Source organism: Dendrobates tinctorius, unplaced genomic scaffold (assembly GCF_039654945.1).
Source record: "Dendrobates tinctorius isolate UK_male_01 unplaced genomic scaffold, ASM3965494v1 ptg000324l, whole genome shotgun sequence".
In the NCBI taxonomy this organism is placed as follows: Eukaryota; Metazoa; Chordata; class Amphibia; order Anura; family Dendrobatidae; genus Dendrobates; species Dendrobates tinctorius.
In genome coordinates, this window is record NW_027361991.1 from 337,627 (window position 1) to 358,915 (window position 21,289).

The window sequence follows — 21,289 nt, forward strand, 5'->3', positions numbered from 1 at the left end:
AAAATGTACATATGTATATATATAAAATAAAACAGAAAAATGGATAATGACATATACAAACACATTAGCAATATATTAATGGAAAATGGAAAAACCATTCCATAGCAAGCAAGGCTTCATTAATAATCCAGGTAGAAAAGTGCATGTGTAAAGTGACACAAAAATTGCATGAAAAAATTCATAAATGAGCCAAAAGTGCAACTGTGTAAATAATACTAATCGCCCTAAGGCTGTGCAATACAAAATGAAATACCTGTAAGCCAATGAACGCTATGTGAATTGTATAATGACGCGCGTTTTGGAAATAGAATCTCCTTCGTCAGGGGGATAAGTGTGGTGTGGTATAGACAGATGGTTTATTTATAGGGAAATCAATTAAGTGCAAAGTATCACTACAGCGCATGTACCGCTAATGAAACCCGGAAGACAAAGGCTAATCCAGGTCATGTGATTAAGTACTTCCGGGTGTTGTCAGACGCCCTTACCATGCAAACCAATATATATAGCTCGCTATTCGACAATAAAGAATGGCATACATAAGCCCAAGCAGTGGCATATTGCATAACATGTGTTAAGGATACAATGATCATATAATGAGGGAAAACACAGGCAGAGAACAAAGCGGCGCATGCGCAGACATGGCAACGGCAAATGACTGGCCGCAGGCGATAAAACCGCCGCCGCCATGCAAATGACCGATGCCAAGGCAGCGCACGCGCACAGTTCAATGCAAATGACTGCCTCAAACAGCTCATACGCCACTACTAGAACTGGGACGTACAAGTCAAATGATTTAAAAAGTTGTCAAACACCGTTACCATGTAAACCAATGCATATAACTAAATGCTCGTTAATAGGATGATATAAATAATGGCACGCATATCAACTAACAACGGCATATTTAATGGCATACTCCGGTGACACAATGCACATATAGTGTGGAAAAAACTGGGCAGAGAACATAGTGCGCAGACGTGGCAACACGGAAACTTAATGTTAGCAAACGATAAAACGCCGCCGCCACACAAATCGCTGATGCCATGACAGCGCATGCTCATAATGCAATACGAAAGACTGCCACAAACAATTGAAGAAAAAAAGGGAAAATAGATAATAATAAAAATAAGTGATTGTGTACATGCCATAACTAAATACTGATAAATGTAAAAAATGTGTGTGACAGAAAATAACCATGCATATAATAATAATTCATGCAAATTACGAAACAAAAAAGTGATCAAAAATAATGAGTGTGAAAGTATATATAAAAACACATAATGATGATAAATAGTGCCACACAAAAATGAATATATAAGATACAAAAATAATATATGGCAAATCTTCATTGTTGCCTCGGTCCAAAGGTGGAATAAATACGATGATCCACACAAAAAAACCACGTCCATCATAACTATAAAATGAAAATAAAAATAAGATTATTAAAATGCACAAAAATAAATAAAAAATTTTATAAAAAATTATAAAAATGGAATAAATGAAAGACTCTCATTGAGACCAAGTGGGGACACGGTACTTAGTGTCCATATCCACTGTCTCAAGTTGCGCAAGCAATTTACTGACATTACCCCCTCTGTCCCCCATACACACCATATCGATACCAGTGACCCTCAATAATGAATTGTATTTGTTAAGACAGTTAGTAGGGAATTGCAGAACATCACACCAAAAATATATATGGACAACTTGAGTGGTGAGGAAAGATTGAGCCTCAAGAGATTGGTTGGTCTGCAGGATGTTGTGTATAAACAAGCGGATAAGGGTGGAAATGTAGTGGTGTGGCCTAAGGATATGTACGAAACTGAAGCATATCGCCAGTTGAACAACCATGAATGCTATAAGAGGTTAACGTTTAATCCTCTATTAAAATTTCAGGTGGAGTTAAAATCATTTCTACAGGATGCTAGAGATGATAATATAATTACTAATGATCTTTTTCTGTCCTTACTAATTCAAGAGCCCACCATTCCCACCCTTTATCTGCTGCCCAAGATACACAAAAATTCTAACACACCACCAGGCAGACCAATTATATCAGGAAGAGGCAATTTTCTGGAAAATGTCAATAAATATATTGATTTTATTTTGCAACCTTTCGTTACATCCCTCCCATCTTACACCAGGGACACCGGTGATTTTCTTAAGAAGATTGATGGTATGCACAGTGATAAGGACTCCACGTTAGTCACATGTGACATGGAGTCTTTGTATACTAATATTAAACATGCCGATGGAATCGCCGCTGTATCATATTTTTTACAACATTCATCTTATTCACGCTCATTTATTGTGTTTTTTATTAATTTATTAGATTTTGCTTTATGTCACAATTTTTTTATTTTTAGGGGGTCCTTCTTCTTACAGACCCAGGGAACAGCGACGGGTGCCTCCTTTGCCCCATCGTATGCCAACCAGTTCCTGGGTCTGTGGGAGAGGGACCTGTTTTTATCCGGCAACTATACATCGATTGATAGCATTCCATTTTGGACGCGCTATATCGACGATGTGTTTTTTTATTTGGCAAGATTCCTCCGACAAGTTATCTAAATTCATTGGATTACTTAATTCGAATGATATCAATGTGCATCTTACCTTTCGGTGTAGTTGTGAGGCCATTGACTTTTTGGATGTCCGTGTGGTGAGGGATAGTAACGATTGCTTGCAAACTGATTTATTTAGGAAACAAACGGCAGTTTAATCAATTCTATCCCAATCGGGCAATTTTTACACTTGAGATGCATTTGTTCTACAGAATTAGATTTTTTAAAACAAGCTGAATCTTTGAAACTAAGATTTATTGAGCGTGGTTATAGCCGACGTGCCATAAAAAGGGCTTTTAATAGAGCAAGGCATCAATCCCGACATAGTGTGCTATATGATAATAATGAAGCTAAATCAAATTCTAAAGAAGTGGTTAGATTCATTACTAATTTTAATGGCCAAAATCAACAACTTAAATTTTGTTTAAAAAAATTTTGGCCTATCTTGAAGGCAGATCCAATTATTGCGAATTATATTGGTGATTATCCAAATATTACATTTCGGAGATCACGCAATTTAGGTGACTGCTTAGTGAAAAGCCACTATGTCAAGAAACCAGTCAACAATTTTATTAGACAGCTTAAACAAACCACGGGTTGCAAACCATGTGGACATTGTATAGCTTGCCCCAACATTGTCAGGGCTAATACTTTCCACAGCTCTGACAACGCTCACGTGTTTGAAATCAAGAAATCTATAACCTGTTCATCGACGGCTGTCATTTATTATGCCACATGCCCCTGCCCCCTCATCTATGTTGGCCTCACTACTCGCCAGCTTAAGGTGAGGGTGCGGGAGCATGTTCTAGGCATAAGGGCAGCGGTCGATGTTGAAGACATTTCCTCACTCAAAACCCTCCCTAGACACTTTAAAACACACCATAACTGTCACTCCTCATTATTGAGGGTCACTGGTATCGATATGGTGTGTATGGGGGACAGAGGGGGTAATGTCAGTAAATTGCTTGCGCAACTTGAGACACAGTGGATATGGACACTAAGTACCATGTCCCCACTTGGTCTCAATGAGAGTCTTTCATTTATTCCATTTTTATAATTTTTTATAAATTTTTAATTTATTTTTGTGCATTTTAATAATCTTATTTTTATTTTCATTTTATAGTTATGATGGACGTGGTTTTTTGTGTGGATCATCGTATTTATTCCACCTTTGGACAGAGGCAACAATGAAGATGTGCCATATATTATTTTTGTATCTTATATATTCATTTTTGTGTGGCACTATTTATCATCATTATGTGTTTTTATATATACTTTCACACTCATTATTTTTGATCACTTTTTTTTTCGTAATTTGCATGAATTATTATTATATGCATGGTTATTTTCTGTCACACACATTTTTTATATTTATCAGTATTTAGTTATGGCATGTACACAATCACTTATTTTTATTATTATCTATTTTCCCTTTTTTTCTTCAATTGTTTGTGGCAGTCTTTCGTATTGCATTATGAGCATGCGCTGTCATGGCATCAGCGATTTGTGTGGCGGCAGCGTTTTATCGTTTGCTAACATTAAGTTTCCGTGTTGCCACGTCTGCGCACTATGTTCTCTGCCCAGTTTTTTCCACACTATATGTGCATTGTGTCACCGGCGTATGCCATTAAATATGCCGTTGTTAGTTGATATGCGTGCCATTATTTATATCATCCTATTAACGAGCATTTAGTTATATGCATTGGTTTACATGGTAACGGTGTTTGACAACTTTTTAAATCATTTGACTTGTACGTCCCAGTTCTAGTAGTGGCATATGAGCTGTTTGAGGCAGTCATTTGCATTGAACTGTGCGCGTGCGCTGCCTTGGCATCGGTCATTTGCATGGAGGCGGCGGTTTTATCGCCTGCGGCCATTCATTTGCCGTTGCCATGTCTGCGCATGCGCCGCTTTGTTCTCTGCCTGTGTTTTCCCTCATTATATGATCATTGTATCCTTAACACATGTTATGCAATATGCCACTGCTTGGGCTTATGTATGCCATTCTTTATTGTCGAATAGCGAGCTATATATATTGGTTTGCATGGTAAGGGCGTCTGACAACACCCGGAAGTACTTAATCACATGACCTGGATTAGCCTTTGTCTTCCGGGTTTCATTAGCGGTACATGCGCTGTAGTGATACTTTGCAAATAATTGATTTCCCTATAAATAAACCGTCTGTCTATACCACACCACACTTATCCCCCTGACGAATGAGATTCTATTTCCGAAACGCGCGTCGGGGTGCGTCATTATACAATTCACATAGCGTTCATTGGCTTACAGGTATTTCATTTTGTATTGCACAGCCTTAGGGCGATTAGTATTATTTACACAGTTGCACTTTTGCACTTTTGGCTCATTTATGAATTTTTTCATGCAATTTTTGTGTCACTTTACACATGCACTTTTCTACCTGGATTATTAATGAAGCCTTGCTTGCTATGGAATGTTTTTTCCATTTTCCATTAGTATATTGCTAATGTGTTTGTATATGTCATTATCCATTTTTCTGTTTTATTTTATATATATACATATGTACATTTTTAATGCACTTAATTGTTGTGCCAATATTTTAATAAAGGCAATTTTATTTTTATAAAGATTGTGCCATTCATTATTATTTTTTATTTCTCATCTCTTTATTTTATCATCATTCATGTTGTATATTTGTTTGATCTCATGGGATTTCCTATTTTTATCCACCTTTGAGTAATTTTTTTGTTTGTCGACACCGGATGGTCTGCCATCCTTTCCTTGGGGGATTGGTTCAATCACACTTATTGATATTTTGTTACATTTGTATACACATTAATGTGATTATTATATTATCTATTATTCTTTATATTTTATATTGTGTGTTTGTAAATTTTTCCCTTATTCACTTCTGAATCCTAATTAGACCTAGATGTGCTAAAACTGTGTGGAAGTCAGAAGTCCCCATTGGCTAATCCAAATTGTTTGAACTAAAATTGTGTTGCAGTGAGGAATCAGAAAGCCCTATTTGCTCATCAAAATTGTTAGGCCTAATATTGGGGTTCAGCTAGGAGACCCTATTTGCTAATCCAAATAGTTTGGGCTATAACTATTTTGCAATGTGGAATCAGGAGGCCCCATTTGCTTATCAAAATTATTAGGCCTAATATTGGGGTTCATCAAGGAGACCCTATTTGCCAAACCAAATTGCCTGGTATAAAACTTTGTTGCAGTCAGGAGGCCCCATTTGCTCATTCAAATCTTTTGGGCTAAAACTGTGTTGCCGTGAGGAATCAGGAGGCCCCAAATGCTCATTGGGATAAAACTGTTTTGCAGTAAGGAATCAGGAGGCTCCATTTGCTCATCAATATCGTTAGTCCTAATATAGGGGTTCATCCAGGAGGCTCTGTTGGCTAATTCAAATCATTTGGGATAATACTGTGTTGCAGACAGGAATCAGGAGACCCAATTTGCTCATTAAAATCTTTAGGCCTAATATTGGGGTTCAGCCAGAAGGCCCTAATTCCTAATCCAAATAGTTTATGCTAAAATTGTTGCAGCCAGGATTAAGGAGGCCCCATTTACTAATCAAAATTAGATGCTAGAAGATTGATTTCACACAGGATAGGATCCTATCTAATTAAATGCAAGTTTGCTTGCAGCAGCAGGATCGGCCTCTCTGTGCTGTTACACTGAGAAAATTATGCCAGCAAAATAAGATGTCCATTTTTTATATTGAGAGGGACATGTGACTTTGGCAGCTAATCACAGATGACCTTATATAATTACATTGTGGATGGTTTCTGCTCCCTGACTGGCTGCCGGATTGTACACACATTAAGATTTTACAGAAAAAAAAATTACACTCCGCCATTTCTCTGAGCTAGACACACCCCGTCCAATCATAAAACACATCCCCCGCTCATCTCTTCAGCAGCACTATCCTAGACAAAGTAGACAAATGAAAACAAAAGGGTTAATGGAAATGCGATAATTTACCGATCTGTGAAAGAATTTTGCCAACTTTGAGTAAAAATGGGAAACCGAACATGAATCCGAATGTGCTACGTTCGTGCCAAATTTGAGATTGGCGAACTTTTTTTGAACAAGTTAGTTGATCCCTATTTACCTCCCAATTCAGAATTTCCAGTCAACCCCTTTAGAGTGTTGGGCCTTGTGACAACTAAAATGTCATGGGAATGTTCCACTTTATTTTTGTCATCTGGGAAAGGCTATATTGTGCGTGGGCTGGTGGGTCGATGTGGCATGGCTGTTTTTTAATCTTACTCCGGCCCTGTTAGGCAGCCAGAACTTTACCAGTTCCATTGTTCTGTGAAGTGGAGATCTGGAGCTCTGTGATGCTTTACAATGTGACACAACCATTAACTGCTCTCTGTGCTTACTCCTGCAGATGTGACATGTTATGCATATGATAATACATATGGAAACGTTACAGAAGAGGAAATAAAAGGTAAGAATGAAGCAATTTTTGTTACCTTTGAATTATTCTCTTTACTTAGCTTAGTTAGTATAAACATTTTTAATGGTTCTTACAGACTATTGTAGAGAAGAAATTCAGCTTGAGCTTCAAGAGTTTTACACAGAAGTGATCACTTCTGAAGGTCTGATCTGCATTTTTCACTGTGATCCGTCATCACGGAACTACCATGACTGCAATGAAGGTCAATGTGTGATACAGAAGGAAACAGGTCTACAGTGCTAGTAAGTGTGCCGCTAACCTTCTTAACTTGGTGTTGTATAGTATGAATGTGCGAATCCTGAATGTAGAAAGTAGGTAGTGAGAAGAAACTGGAAAAAGTGAGATGTTTCAAGATATTTGTCCAAGAAGCTACTGATTAGAATCCTACTCAAGATTTAAGGGACATTAAGCCTAAAAATATACAGGTGCTTCTCACAAAATTAGAATATTATGAAAAAAGTTAATTTCAGTTCTTCAATACAAATAGTGAACCTCATATTATACAGAGTAATTACAGAGTGATCTATTTCAATTGTTTATTTCTGTTACTATTGATGATTGTGGCTTACAGCCAATGAAAACCTAAAAGTCATTATCTTAGTAAATTAGAATAATTAAGAAAATACACCTGCAAAGGCTTCCTAAGCGTTTAAAAGGGTCTCTTAGTCTGTTTCAGTAGGCTGCACAATCATGGGGAAGACTGCTCACTTGACAGATGTCCAGAAGGCAGTCATTGACACACTCCACAATGAGGGTGTAATACTAGAGGGAAAACTAAGTTAGAGAGTGGACCCTCTGGATCGCGGATCCGGAGCCCCTGGGCCGAGCACACCAGGTGAAGACCGACCCCTATACAGGGATCGTTTGGGGCAGGACCACAGAGGACGGAGGCGCGACAGCCGGAACCAAGAGGGACGGCTCCACGGACAGAAGGACAGGGAAGGCAACGGTGCGAAAAACGAGCAGGGACCAGTGGCACGGGACAGAAACAATACGGAAGACAGGCAGTGGAAAGACCAAGGCGGACTGGAGACTGAGGACGGCACCGGGGATGGAAGGCAGCGCCCAGGCAGACTGGAAGGGAAGGGAGACACGAGACAGGGGGCGACAGGGCGAGTCAGGCAGAAAGCGGTTAAGCTACAGGAGAACTGTAGAGGCCAGAGGGTGCAGAAAAACTACACAATCATCAGGCGTCCTCCTAACAGCGAGGACGCCTGAAGTACAGCAACCCCCGGAAGTGCGTCACCCAAGCCCGCCCCTCAGCGCCGCCCACCGCAGGAGAGAGAGCGCGGAAGGCGGCGGGCGTGAACCAGGGGGCGGGAGCCAGGAGCCGCCGTAAGGACGAGTGGACGGCGGGCGCGTGACCGGGCGGGAGCGCGCAGGTGAGGAAACTCTGCAGCGCGCGCCGCAGCAGAAGGGGCATCGGCGGGCATAACCGCCGATGTCACAGAGGGTAAGCTACAAAAGGTCATTGCTAAAGAAGCTGGCTGTTCACGGAGTGCTGTATCCAAGCATATTAATAGAAAGTTGAGTGGAAGGAAAAAGTGTGGTAGAAAAAGGTGCACAAGCAACCGGGATAACCCGAGTCTTGAAAGGATTGTTAAGAAAAGGCCATTAAAAAATTTAGGGGAGATTCACAAGGAGTGGACCGCTGTTGGAGTCATTGCTTCAAGAGCCACCAGACACAGACATCTCCAAGACATGGGCTACAAGTGTCGCATTCCTTGTGTCCAGCCACTCAGGATCAATAGACAACACCAGAAGCGTCTTACCTGGGCAAAGGAGAAAAAGAACTGGACTGTTGCTCAGTGTTCCAACTGGTGTTAGAGCTGTAATCGTACTTACCTGAAGAATAAAGCTGCCTTATCAATTTTATGACTGGTGGAACAGCAATAAAAAAAACAATTCCTGAATTGCTGGCTTTTGTTCATTCTGTCTCCCAAAAATCAGAATAGAAAGCGATCAAAAAATGCCATGTGCCCAAAAATGGTATCAAGACAAACGGCAATTTGTCCCACAAAAAACAAGCCCTCACATGACTGTCGGCAGAAATGTGGAAAAATTATAGCTATCTAAATATGGCAATGCAAAAACTTGATTTTCTAAAAAAAGCGTCTTTTATTTTGTGACAGCTGCCAAACAGAAAAACCCGATACATTTGGTATCACTGTAACCGCGCCAATCTGAAGAATAAAGTTGTCTAATCACTTATACCGCATGAGGAATGACTTAAAAAATTCTTCACCTGCTGCTGATTTGTTCATTCTGCCTCTCAAAGATCACAGTAATGCTTAGCTCACATTTTTCCTGCACTATACGATGAGCGCTTACACCAGGGTTTCCATGTAAATCTCTGAAATATGTGATTTGTGCACCTCTAAAAAGACGGACAAGGCTGAACAGAGGCCAGACTGAGTCCAGAGTAACTCTTCTGTCTCATTATAGTGAGGGCCTCACTCAGGGATTTCAACTGAATCACGTCACTCCGAGATTTAATTGGAAACCTCAACGTGAGTGCTTAGCATAGAGCGCAAGATAAATGTGATCCCAAGCATTATGTAAAATACTCCCAATAAAAGCATCAATTCAATTCACAAAAAAGGGGACTTCCATGTTACTGGTAGTACAAAGGCTCTGTAATAGCTTTAGGGCTTCTGGCTCCCCAAAAGAAATCCAACAAATTCTGTTCTCACAAATCCTAATGCCCGCTCCCTTCTGAGCCCCACAGGGTGCCAAAACCACGTTTGGCATTTCTGTAGCGATGAGAGCCAGCCTAATTTACAGGTGCATGCCTCCAGAAGCATGAGCATAATGTACTGGTCACTATAACAAACTGGTCACTGCAACATACTGGTCACGACAACGGCAGTTTGCAATTTTCTCTCAGCAACATCCACCCCAGAGGGGTGGTATTTCCAAAATGGGGTCAATTTAGGGGGGATTTGCTCTTCTGGCATTTAGGGCCTCTATATATAGAGTCTGTAAAATATTCTACAATAATTTGTTTTCCAAGAGTCAAATAGCACTCCATCCCTCCTGAATCACACTTTGTGGCTAAGCAGTACTGCACAACCTCATATGGGGTATAGCCATGTTTAGCTAAAATTGTGTGACACATTTTGTTAGGGACGGCGGAACGCACTAAATATAAAATAGAAAGTGCGTTCGCCGCCCGAGGTCCACCGTGCAGAGGTGTTACACTGTTGCTATATAATGGCAGACGCACAATATGGTGGTATGACACACACGGGTTGAACGTCACCCGGCATGCGCTGGTGAGCTCTGTTAATATCACAGAGATGCCTACGGCATAAACATAGATGCCGAGCCTGTTGACTTCACAGGTCTCAGCGGTGTGCACGCACAGTATATGGTCACATGACTAGGCCCAAGACTCAGGGTCACTGTCCGTCTAGACCTACCGTGCGTGCGGCGTCGCTACCGCGGACGACAACCAGTGCTGCTGACTGCAGCACGGCGACCGACCCAGCCGCAATACGACAATGCCAAAGAGGGGGCGCACTGTTGGACGCTAGTTCTGTTAGAAGTGAACTGTGGCCTGTAGCGTGCCACTGACTGGTGCTGACTCTATGACTAAGTCCCTAACCACACGTAATATCAGAGGGAGGGGATCTTAATGAGTCATTCTCAGGCACATGCATTCATCATCATTCACACAGATAGCAATTAAAGTCTATACTAGCGCATGGCCGAGCAGCCATGCAAACCTTTTATAGCCGGGACCTTCCGGAAGCTTCCAGATCCATGAGATGGACCAATCAGATCACGAGAAGGACCTCAGCATGTGACTCCCGATCTCCAATGGGAGATCATCTCGTGAGCATGCCCAGTAGCACGACGGGAGGACTTATCCTCTGGAGTGACTTGCTGCTGAGCAGCCTGCACTGCTATTGCTGGCCCAGAGGTGGCAGCAACAGCCAGATCCACAGAGCTGATCTGAGCAGGGCGTCTGGAACGCCGGGATTGCTGTGCAGGCTACTGAGCGGTCGATGGAGAATGGGTGACCGCCGAATGCAAGGCTCTGGATTCCTGCTGTGTGGTTGCAGGAACCCGACACCTAACACATTTTGGCACCATTTTTACTCATTTCCCCATGTGAAAATGTAAAATCTTGCGTTGTCAATATGATCACTGCACCCTAGGAATTCACTGAGAGGTGTAGCTTGTAAAATGGCATCACTTATGGGGGGTTTCTGCTGTTTTCAAACCCCAAGGGCTCTGCCAATGTGACATGGCCCTCTCTAACCAGTTCATTCCCTTTTAAGCTTTTCACTGTGCCTCAAATGTAGTTTTCTTCCACTTATGGGGTGTTTATGTACTCAGAAGAGATTGCGTAACAAATTGTACTGTGCATTTTCTCCTATTACCACTTTTGGAAATTGCAAACTTGGGGTCAAAGCAATATTTTAGTGGAAAAAAAATAGTAATATTTCATTTACCCAGCCCAATGTTATACAGGTTTGTCAATCACCTGATTGATAAAAATACTCATTACTCCCCTAGATAAATTCCTTGAGAGGTGTAATTTACAAAATCGGATCACCTGTGGGGGGTTCTGCTGTTTGGCATGTCAGGGGCTCTTCAAATGTGACATCGTCCCACCAGCTATTCCAGCCAAAATAATGCACATTCGCTTTCCATTCCCTCTCCAGCCCTGCCATGCACCAAAGCAGTCATTTTCAAAGAAATATGGGGTACCTGAATACGCTGGAAGAATTGCACAACAAATTTTGGCATTTCTCCTGTTACCCTTGTGAAAATAAAAAAATGGGGCTACAACATTTTTGTGGTAAAAATTTGTTTTTTTTTTATTTTCACAGCTCAACGTTATAAATTTCTGTGAAACATGCTCACCAGATAAATTCCTTGAGCGGTGTAGTTTCCAAAATGGTGTCATTTGTGGGGTGTTCCACTGTTTAGGCATATCAGGGGCTCTCCAAACGCGACATGGCATCCTTTATCTATTCCAGCCAATTCCAAAGCTCAAATGGTTCTCTTTCCCTTCTGAGCCCTGCCGTGCGCCCAAACAGTAGTTTTACACCACATATGGGGTATTGGTGTATACTCAGAAGAAATCACACTACAAATTTTATGGTGCATTTTCTCCTGTTACCCTTGTGAAAACAGAAAAATTACACTAAAGTAACAGTTTTGTGGAGAAAAAGTTAAATGTTCATTTTTTCCTTCCACGTGAAGCACCTGAAGGGTTAATAAACTTTTTTAATGTGGTTTTGAGCACCTTGAGGTGTGCAGCTCTTAGAATGGTGTCACTTTTGGGTACTTTCCATCATACAGGCTCCTCAAAGTCACTTCAAATGTGATGTAGTCCCTAAATATAATGGTTTTGAAAATTTTATGGAAAAATGAGAAATTGCTGGTCAACTTGTAACCCTTCTAACGTCATAACAAAAAAGTTTTTGACACAATTTATTATTCTGCTAATCCAACAGAATCCCTTGTTGTTCTGTCCTGTAAAAAAAACAAAAAATAAAAAACCAACAATATCCATACCTCTCCGCCGTTCAGTCAGGTCCCCCGCTGCAATCCATCACAAGGGGTTAACTAGTTTACAACAGGGACCGGTGCTAATGCTACCGGCCCCGCTGTAAATGAATTCATCTCTGCGCAGGCTCCCCTTCTGACCGGAGATGAACTAATAAGAATGGGAAAGTTTTGGAAGTTTTTCCCACGCTGTCAGATCACCTCCGGTCAGCCGGGGACTCCGTGCAGCCTCAGTGACATCAATGACATGTGTGTGTGTGTGTGTATGTGTGTGTGTATGTATATATATATATATATATATATATATATATATATATATATACACTCACTGGCCACTTTATTAGGTACACCTGTCCAACTGTGTGTTAAGACTTAATTTCTAATCAGCCAATCACATGGCGGCAACTCAGTGCATTTAGGCATGTAGACATGGTCAAGACAATCTCCTGCAGTTCAAACCAAGCATCAGTATGGGGAAGAAAGGTGATTTGAGTGCCTTTGAACGTGGCATGATTGTTGGTGCCAGAAGGGCTGGTCTGAGAATTTCAGAAACTGCTGATCTACTGGGATTTTCACGCACAACCATCTCTAGGGTTTACAGAGAATGGTCCGAAAAAGAAAAAAAATCCAGTGAGCGGCAGTTCTGTGGCCGGAAATGCCATGTTGATGCCAGAGGTCAGAGGAGAATGGGCAGACTGGTTCGAGCTGATAGAAAGGCAACAGTGACTCAAATTGCCACCCGTTACAACCAAGGTAGGCAGAAGAGCATCTCTGAACGCACAGTGCGTCGAACTTTGAGGCAGATGGGCTACAGCAGCAGAAGACCACACTGGGTACCACTCCTCTCAGCTAAGAACAGGAAACTGAGGCTACAATTTGCACAAGCTCATCGAAATTGGACAGTATAAGATTGGAAAAACGTTGCCTGGTCTGATGAGTCTCGATTTCTGCTGCGACATTCGGATGGTAGGGTCAGAATTTGGCGTAAACAACATGAAAGCATGGATCCATCCTGCCTTGTATCAACGGTTCAGGCTGGTGGTGGTGGTGTCATGGTGTGGGGAATTTTTTCTGGGCACTCTTTGGGCCCCTTGGTACCAATTGAGCATCGTTGCAATGCCACAGCCTACCTGAGTATTGTTGCTGACCATGTCCATCCCTTTATGACCACAATGTACCCAACATCTGATGGCTACTTTCAGCAGGATAATGCGCCATGTCATAAAGCTCGAATCATCTCAGATTGGTTTCTTGAACATGACAATGAGTTCACTGTACTCAAATGGCCTCCTCAGTCACCAGATCTCAATCCAATAGAGCATCTTTGGGATGTGGTGGAACGGGAGATTCGCATCAGGGATGTGCAGCCGACAAATCTGCGCCAACTGTGTGATGCCATCATGTCAATATGGTCCAAAATCTCTGAGGAATGCTTCCAGCACCTTGTTGAATCTCTGCCACGAAGAATTGAGGCAGTTCTGAAGGCAAAAGGGGGTCCAACCCCTTACTAGCATGGTGTACCTAATAAAGTGGCCAGTGTCTATATCTATTCTTATCCTTTAGTAAACATGTCAGTGTGATTTTACTGTATCGCAAAATGAATTGCCGGCTTTTGTTAAAGGACACCGGTGCGTATTTCTCACAAGTCACACGTCTGGTCCATGTGTAATCCATAGTTTTATCGCCCCCATAGACATGCAGTGGTGTATTATGGGTGTAATACGCTGACAATCGCAGCATGCTGCGATTTTCTCATCCCGTATAATACGGCCGAGAAAAAAATCAGCTGATGGGAGCTGCCCCATAGATTAACGTTGGTCCGAGTGCAAATCATTGTTTTTGCGCATAGCACTCATCCATATTTCTCGCTAGTGTGACTCCAGCCTTAGAGACAGATCCTGACTGTAATACACAGCCATGATCTGCCACGTATGGGGCGAGCTCACCCCGTGAGCCCACTCCATACACCCACTTCTGCATTGCACCATACATGTACAGCGCAAGTCATGAATAGGCTAAGGCTGAAAGAAAACACAAGTCCATTGATTTCAATGTAGAACATAACATGTTTTTCAAGAAAAACATTAAAATCCCACCAAGGAAATGCTAATTTTCCATATTAGGGTGCAGTCACATGGCCAAATAAATCAGAAAGAGAGCGGAACGTAATGCACAGACCCAAGCATGACAGCTGCATTGAAATACTTGAAGCTGTGGGACTCAGGTTGGGAGACCCTCCGGCTAGCCCGTGAACTGTGTTCTGATCTCGGTCCCATTTATACCACTATCTGACTGCACCCTTCGGGAAAATATTCCTTCCTGACTCCACAAATGGCCATCACACTAGTTCCTTGATACAATGTCCTTTCATACAGTCTAGCACCCATTATTTGTAAAATCAAACTTTTTTTGTGAATCACTGCACTGCAACTTTATGTTTCTGAGAGTTCCATGATTTCATTTCTTTATAAGATCACTAATCTATATACACTCCTGTTATGATTGGGTCACCGAGAAGGAAAGCAAGACCAAGCAAGCCACAGAAAACCAGAGAGGTTGGTAACTAAGCAGATTGCAGACCCCTGATCCTATCCACACAACTAGCAGTAGCCGTGGAGCGTGCCTACGATGATCCTAGATGCCTCGGCACAGCCGGAGAGCTAAATAAGCCTACAGCAGGAAAGGGGAAATCTAAACTGCCCCAGAGCAGACCCCAAAGGAATAAATAGCCCCCAAACATATATTGTCGGTGAGACAAGATGAAAACACACGCAGGTAGGAAAATAGACTGAGCAAATGATGGGGCCCACACTGACTAGACAGGATAGGAAAGGAAAGACACTGTCTGCAATCAAGCAAAAAACCCTGCAAAAAAGTCCAACACGTCTGATAAAAAAATACTGAAGTCGCACGACTTCGCCCACTATATCAGCACTCTGGTATATTCTGAAAGCAGAGCAAAAAGAGGACAATCTAATAAGGGACAAAAACAAACTGGCACAAGCAGTAACATGTGGATGGTGATTCAGCACAGCCCCAGCCGGAGCTGGCTGACCCACACAAAACTGAAATAGACAAAACCAGATCAAATGTGAACAATAGCAAAAGAACACTTAGCTGAGCATGCAGGGACTGAGCTGGAAACTAAAACCTCAGGAGGCAGAAAAAAATCACCAGCAGGGATAGAGGGAGTCGGCTGTCTTAAATCCAGTCTGAAACCCCAGATCTCCAATCATCCTCCTCATTATCAGGTGGCAAGCCTCTGTTAATCAGATCAGCTCCATTACCTCCAGTAACCACCAGAGGGAGCCCAGAAAGAGAACTCGCAACCCCTCTGTCAATATGACCAGCTCCACTACCTTCAGTAGTAACCAGAGGTAGACCAGAAAGCGAATTCACAACAGTACCCCCCCCTTGAGGAGAGGTCACCGAACCCTCATCCACGCCACCAGGCCGATCAGGATATGCCCGGTGAAAAGCACGAACCAATCTATCGGCATGAATGTCAGAAGCAGAGACCCAAGTACTGAAGTCTCTGTCTAGCCAAACGAGAATCCAATATTTTCTTTACCTCATATTCCACATTGCCTTTAACCAATACAGGGTCAGGAGGCGCCGCCATAGCAACTACTGGCTCCACAAACCTCTTCAACAGAGATTTATGAAACACGTTATGGATCTTAAACGTAACTGTAAGAGCCAATCGAAAAGAAACAGGATTAAGAATCTCCAAAATCTTATAAGGTCCAATGAATCTTGGCTTGAACTTTGGAGACAAAACCTTCATAGGAATATTCTTTGACGACACCCAAACCATATCACCCACTTTAAACCGGGGACCAATGGTCCTATGCCGGTTGGAAGACTTTTTTTCCTGAGAGAGGGACAACTTATCCACCACTTGGTCCCAAATCTGCTGCATTCTCTCTACCACAGTGTCCACACTTGGGCAGGTCAAAGATTCCACTTGCCCTGAAGAAAATCGAGGATGAAACTCAAAGTTACAGAAAAAGGGAGACATCAAAGTGGCAGAACTAGCTCTATTGTTTAGCGCGAATTCGGCCAAGGGCAAAAATGAAACCCAGTCATCGTGGTCAGCAGATATAAAACATCTGAAATAGGACTCCAAAGTCTGGTTTGTTCTCTCAGTCTGACCATTGGTCTGAGGATGAAATGCAGAGGAGAAAGATAACTGAATTCCCAGTTTGGAACAAAAATCTCTCCAAAATCTGGAGACAAACTGGACTCCTCTGTCCGACACAATGTTCCCAGGTATCCCGTACAACCGAACCACCTGTTGTAAAAACAAGGGCACCAACTCAGAAGAAGATGGCAACTTTTGGAGTGGTACAAGATGGATCATCTTAGAAAATCTATCACAAATCACACAGATAACAGTCATTCTCTGAGAGACAGGAAGATCAGAAATAAAATCCATTGAGGTATGGGTCCATGGCCTCTTGGGCAGTGGCAGGGGCATCAGCAACCCACTAGAACGAGAACAGGGTTTAGAAACAAGTCCCACAGGACTGTACAAAATTCCTGACATCACGAGATAAGGCAGGCCACCAAAACGACCGACTCACCAAACCTCTGGTACCAAAAATACCTGGATGACCAGCCAATGCAGAGCAATGGACTTCAGACATCACTCTCTTTCTCCACTGGTCAGGAACATACAATCTTCCCATAGGGCAACGCTCAGGTTTATCCTCCTGAAATTCCTCCAGGGTGCATCTCAAATCGGGCGAAATGGCAGAAAGAACTACCCCCTCACCTAGGATAGTAGTAGGCTCGGTCACATTAAGAGAATCAGCAAAGAAACTCCTAGAAAGGGCGTCTGCCTTAACATTCTTAGTGCCCGGAAGAAAAGAGACCAGAAAATTAAAACGCATGAAAAACAAGGCCCATCTAGCCTGTCTAGGATTCAAGCGTTTGGACGACTCCAGATAAATCAGATTCTTGTGATCGGTGAGGACCACAAATTGATGTCTAGCTCCCTCCAACCAATGTCTCCACTCCTCAAATGCCCATTTCATGGCCAACAATTCCCGATTCCCCACGTCATAGTTGCGTTCAGATGGCGAGAACTTTCGAAAAAAGAAGGCACAGGGATTCATCTTAGAAGTCACAGGGTCTTTTTGGGACAAAACAGATCCTGCACCAATCTCAGAAGTGTCTACCTCCACTTGAAATGGAAGTGAGACATCAGGTTGCCGTAAAACTGGAGCTGAAGTAAATTTCTGCTTAAGCTACTGAAATGCTGAGACAGCCTCTGGAGACCAATTCAGCACATCAGCTCCCTTCTTGGTCAGATCAGTCAGTGGTTTGACAATACTAGAAAAATTACCTATAAATTTACGATAGAAATTAACAAAACCCAAAAACTTCTGAAGAGCCTTCAAAGAAGTAGGCTGAACCCAATCATAAATGGCCTGTAACTTGGCCAGGTCCATTTCAACAGTCGATGGAGATAAGATAAATCCCAAAAATGAAATCCTCTGTACACCAAAGAGAGGGAATTCTCCCTCAAAATCCGGAACACAGTCCGGACATGTTCCACATGGGAATCCCAATCACTAGAAAAGATCAAAATATCATCCAGATAGAGGATTAAAAACTTATCCACAAAGTCTCGGAAAATATCATTCATAAAGGACTGGAAGACTGAAGGGGCATTGGAGAGCCCAAAAGGCATCACCAGTTACTCAAAATGTCCCTCCGGAGTATTAAATGCCGTCTTCCATTCATCCCCGTGCTTGATGCGAATAAGATTATACGCCCCCTGAGGTCAATCTTAGTAAACCAGCAGGCACTCTTAACTCTGGAGAATAAATCAGACATCAGAGGTAACGGGTACTGATATTTAACCATTTTCTTGTTAAGGGAACGATAATCAATACACGGTCTTAATGAACCATCTTTCTTGGCCACAAAGAAAAACCCAGCACCTAAAGGTGAAGAGGATGGTCTAATATGACCCTTCTCCAACGACTCCTTAATATAGGATCGCATAGCATCATGTTCGGGTACAGATAAGTTGAAAAGCCGACCCTTGGGAAATTTACACCCAGGCATCAACTCAATTGCACAGTCATAACTCCTATGAGGGGGCAAAGACACAGACTTACTCTCACTAAATACATCAGAGAAATCAGCCAGATAATCAGGAATATGATGAGACTGAGGAGAGGTGGAGAAAACAGGAGCATCCCTAAGAAAACACTGACATCCCCAAATCAGCACAGACACAGATCTCCAATCCAAAACTGGGTTATGAGTTTGCCACCAGGGGAAACCCAGAACAATAGTATCATGCAAATTATGCAGCACCAAAAATTTACAATTTTCTTTGTGGTCTGGGGCATCTCACATTATGACCTGGGTCCAAAACTGAGGTTTATTCTCCGCCAAAGGAGTGGCATCAATACCCCTCAAAGGAATAGGCATCTGCAGAGGTGTCATGGACAAACCACAACGTTTAGCAAAGTCCAAATCCATCAGATTCAGAGCTGCTCCTGAATCCACAAAAGCCTTAGTTGAAAACGTGGACAAGGTGCAGATCAGAGTAATTGCCAACAGGAACTTAGGTTGTACACTGCCCACAGCAAATGTGTGTGCAAAACGTTTCTCTCGTTTACAGCAGACAGAAATAATATGAGAGGTGTCTCCTCAGAAAAAGCACAGCTTATTACGCCTTCTAAACTCCTGACGTTGTGCCCTAGACAAAACCCCATCACATTGCATAGGTTCAGACATTTGTTCAAAAGGTGGCAGTGCCTCCCGTGTAGTTGTACGTTCACGTAAACGCCGATCAACTTGAATGGCTAATGACATAGAGCCATCCAGACCAGAGGGAACAGGAAATCCCACCATAACATCTTTTACGGTCTCTGATAAACCTTTCCGAAAGAGGGCTGCCCATGCACTATCATTCCATGTAGTAAGGACCACCCACTTTCGGAATTTTTGATAGTATAACTCTGCAGGATCCTGACCCTGGTTTAATGCCAACAGGGTTCTCTCAGCTTGATCAACGGCATTAGGTTCATCATACAGCAACCCCAAGGCCTGAAAAAATGCATCCACATTAGTCAGAATAGGATTTTCAGGTGTCAGAGAAAACGCCCAATCGTGGGGATCGCCACGCAGCAAGGAGATGACAGTTTTAACCTGCTGCACAGAGCTCCCCGATGAGTTAGGCTTCAAGGCAAGAAATAATTTACAATTATTCTTAAAATTCAGAAATTTAGACCGGTCCCCAGAAAACACATCAGGAGTAGGGATCTTGGGCTCAGCAGCATGTGACTGAATGAGGTAGGTGGAAATTCCCTGTACTTCAGCAGCAAGTTGCTCCACACGATCAGACAGTTGCTTAATCTCCATTAGGAGAAAAAAAATCCTCCTACGGCCCCAGAGAAAAAGAGGAAAAAAAAAAAAAATTCTGACACTTTTTTTTTTTAAACAATTTTTTCCTGCTTTTGAGTACCCTAGAATCTGCGGTATGGCTGGTGATTCTGTTATGAATGGGTCGCCGAGGAGAAAAAAAACAACACAAGCTAAGTCTCAGAAAACCAGAGAGGTTGGTAACTATGCAGACTGCAGATCCCTGATCCTAACCACGCAACTATCAGCAGTCGTGGAGCGTTCCTACGATGGTCCTAGACACCTTGTCACAACTGGAGAGTTAAATAGGCCTAAAGCAGGAAAAGAGGAAAACTAACTGCCCCAGAGCAGACCCCAAAGGAATGACATCCCCCCACATGTATTGACGGTGAAACAAGATGAAAACACAAACAAAGGCAGGAAAATAGGCTGAGCAAACGATGGGGTCAAACTAACTAGAAAGGACAGGAAAGGAAAGACACTGTCTGCAATCTGCCAAAAAACCCTACCAAAAATAATGTCCAACACTTCTGATAGCAAAATGAACCCTGAAGTCACTAGACTTCTCCCACTATATCAGCACTCTGAAATATTCTGAGACAGAGTAAAAAGAGGCCAATCTAATAAGGGACAAAAAAAGGCAAATTGGCAAATACAGATAAATTAGAGTGGAAATTCAGCACAGCCCAGCCGGGCTGACTGACCACACAAAAAACTGAATTGACCAACAAGAGCAAGTGTGAACATTAGCAAAAACAAACTTAACTTGAGAAGACTGGAACAGAGCTGAGTCTAAGACCTGAGAAGCAGATTGAATCACCAGCACCAGGATAGGGCGTCGGCTGTCTTATATCCAGTCTGATACTCTAGAGATCCAACCGTTATCCTCCTCATCAGGTGGCAGATCACTACCAATTAAACCAACCTCACTACCTCCTGTCACCACCAGAGGGAGAACGGAAGGAGAACTCTCAACTGGTGGAGCAGAAAATGAGCTCATATCAGTCTCCACTCTTCAAATGCCCATTTCATGGCCAATAATTCCCGATTCCCCACGTCATAGTTACGTTCAGATGGGGAGGATTTTCGAGAAAAGAAGGCACAGGGATTTATTTATTTTAGAAGTCACCGGATCTTTTCGGGACAAAACGGCTCCTGCACCAATCTCAGAAACATCTACCTCCACCTGAAATGGGAGTGAGACATCAGGTTGCAGTAGAACCGGAGCAGAAGTGAATCTCCGCTTAAGCTCCTGAAATGCCGAGACTGCCTCTGGAGACCAATTCACCACATCAGCGCCCTTTTTGGTCAGATCAGTCAGTGGTTTGACAATACCACTAAATAAATTAGTAGAAATTAGCAA

At 42.5% G+C, this 21,289-nt stretch overlaps 1 protein-coding gene across 1 annotated transcript in view; it reads left to right on the forward strand.

Annotated features, from left to right (window-relative positions):
* Nucleotides 1-21,289, forward strand: part of LOC141074121 (uncharacterized) — a 95,179-nt gene that overhangs the window by 65,901 nt on the left and 7,989 nt on the right. Inside the window, exons 6-7 of the mRNA XM_073561652.1 lie at nucleotides 6,949-7,008; nucleotides 7,094-7,259. Coding sequence (XP_073417753.1) covers nucleotides 6,949-7,008; nucleotides 7,094-7,259 — 226 coding nt within the window. The remainder of the gene's footprint in view (nucleotides 1-6,948; nucleotides 7,009-7,093; nucleotides 7,260-21,289) is intronic.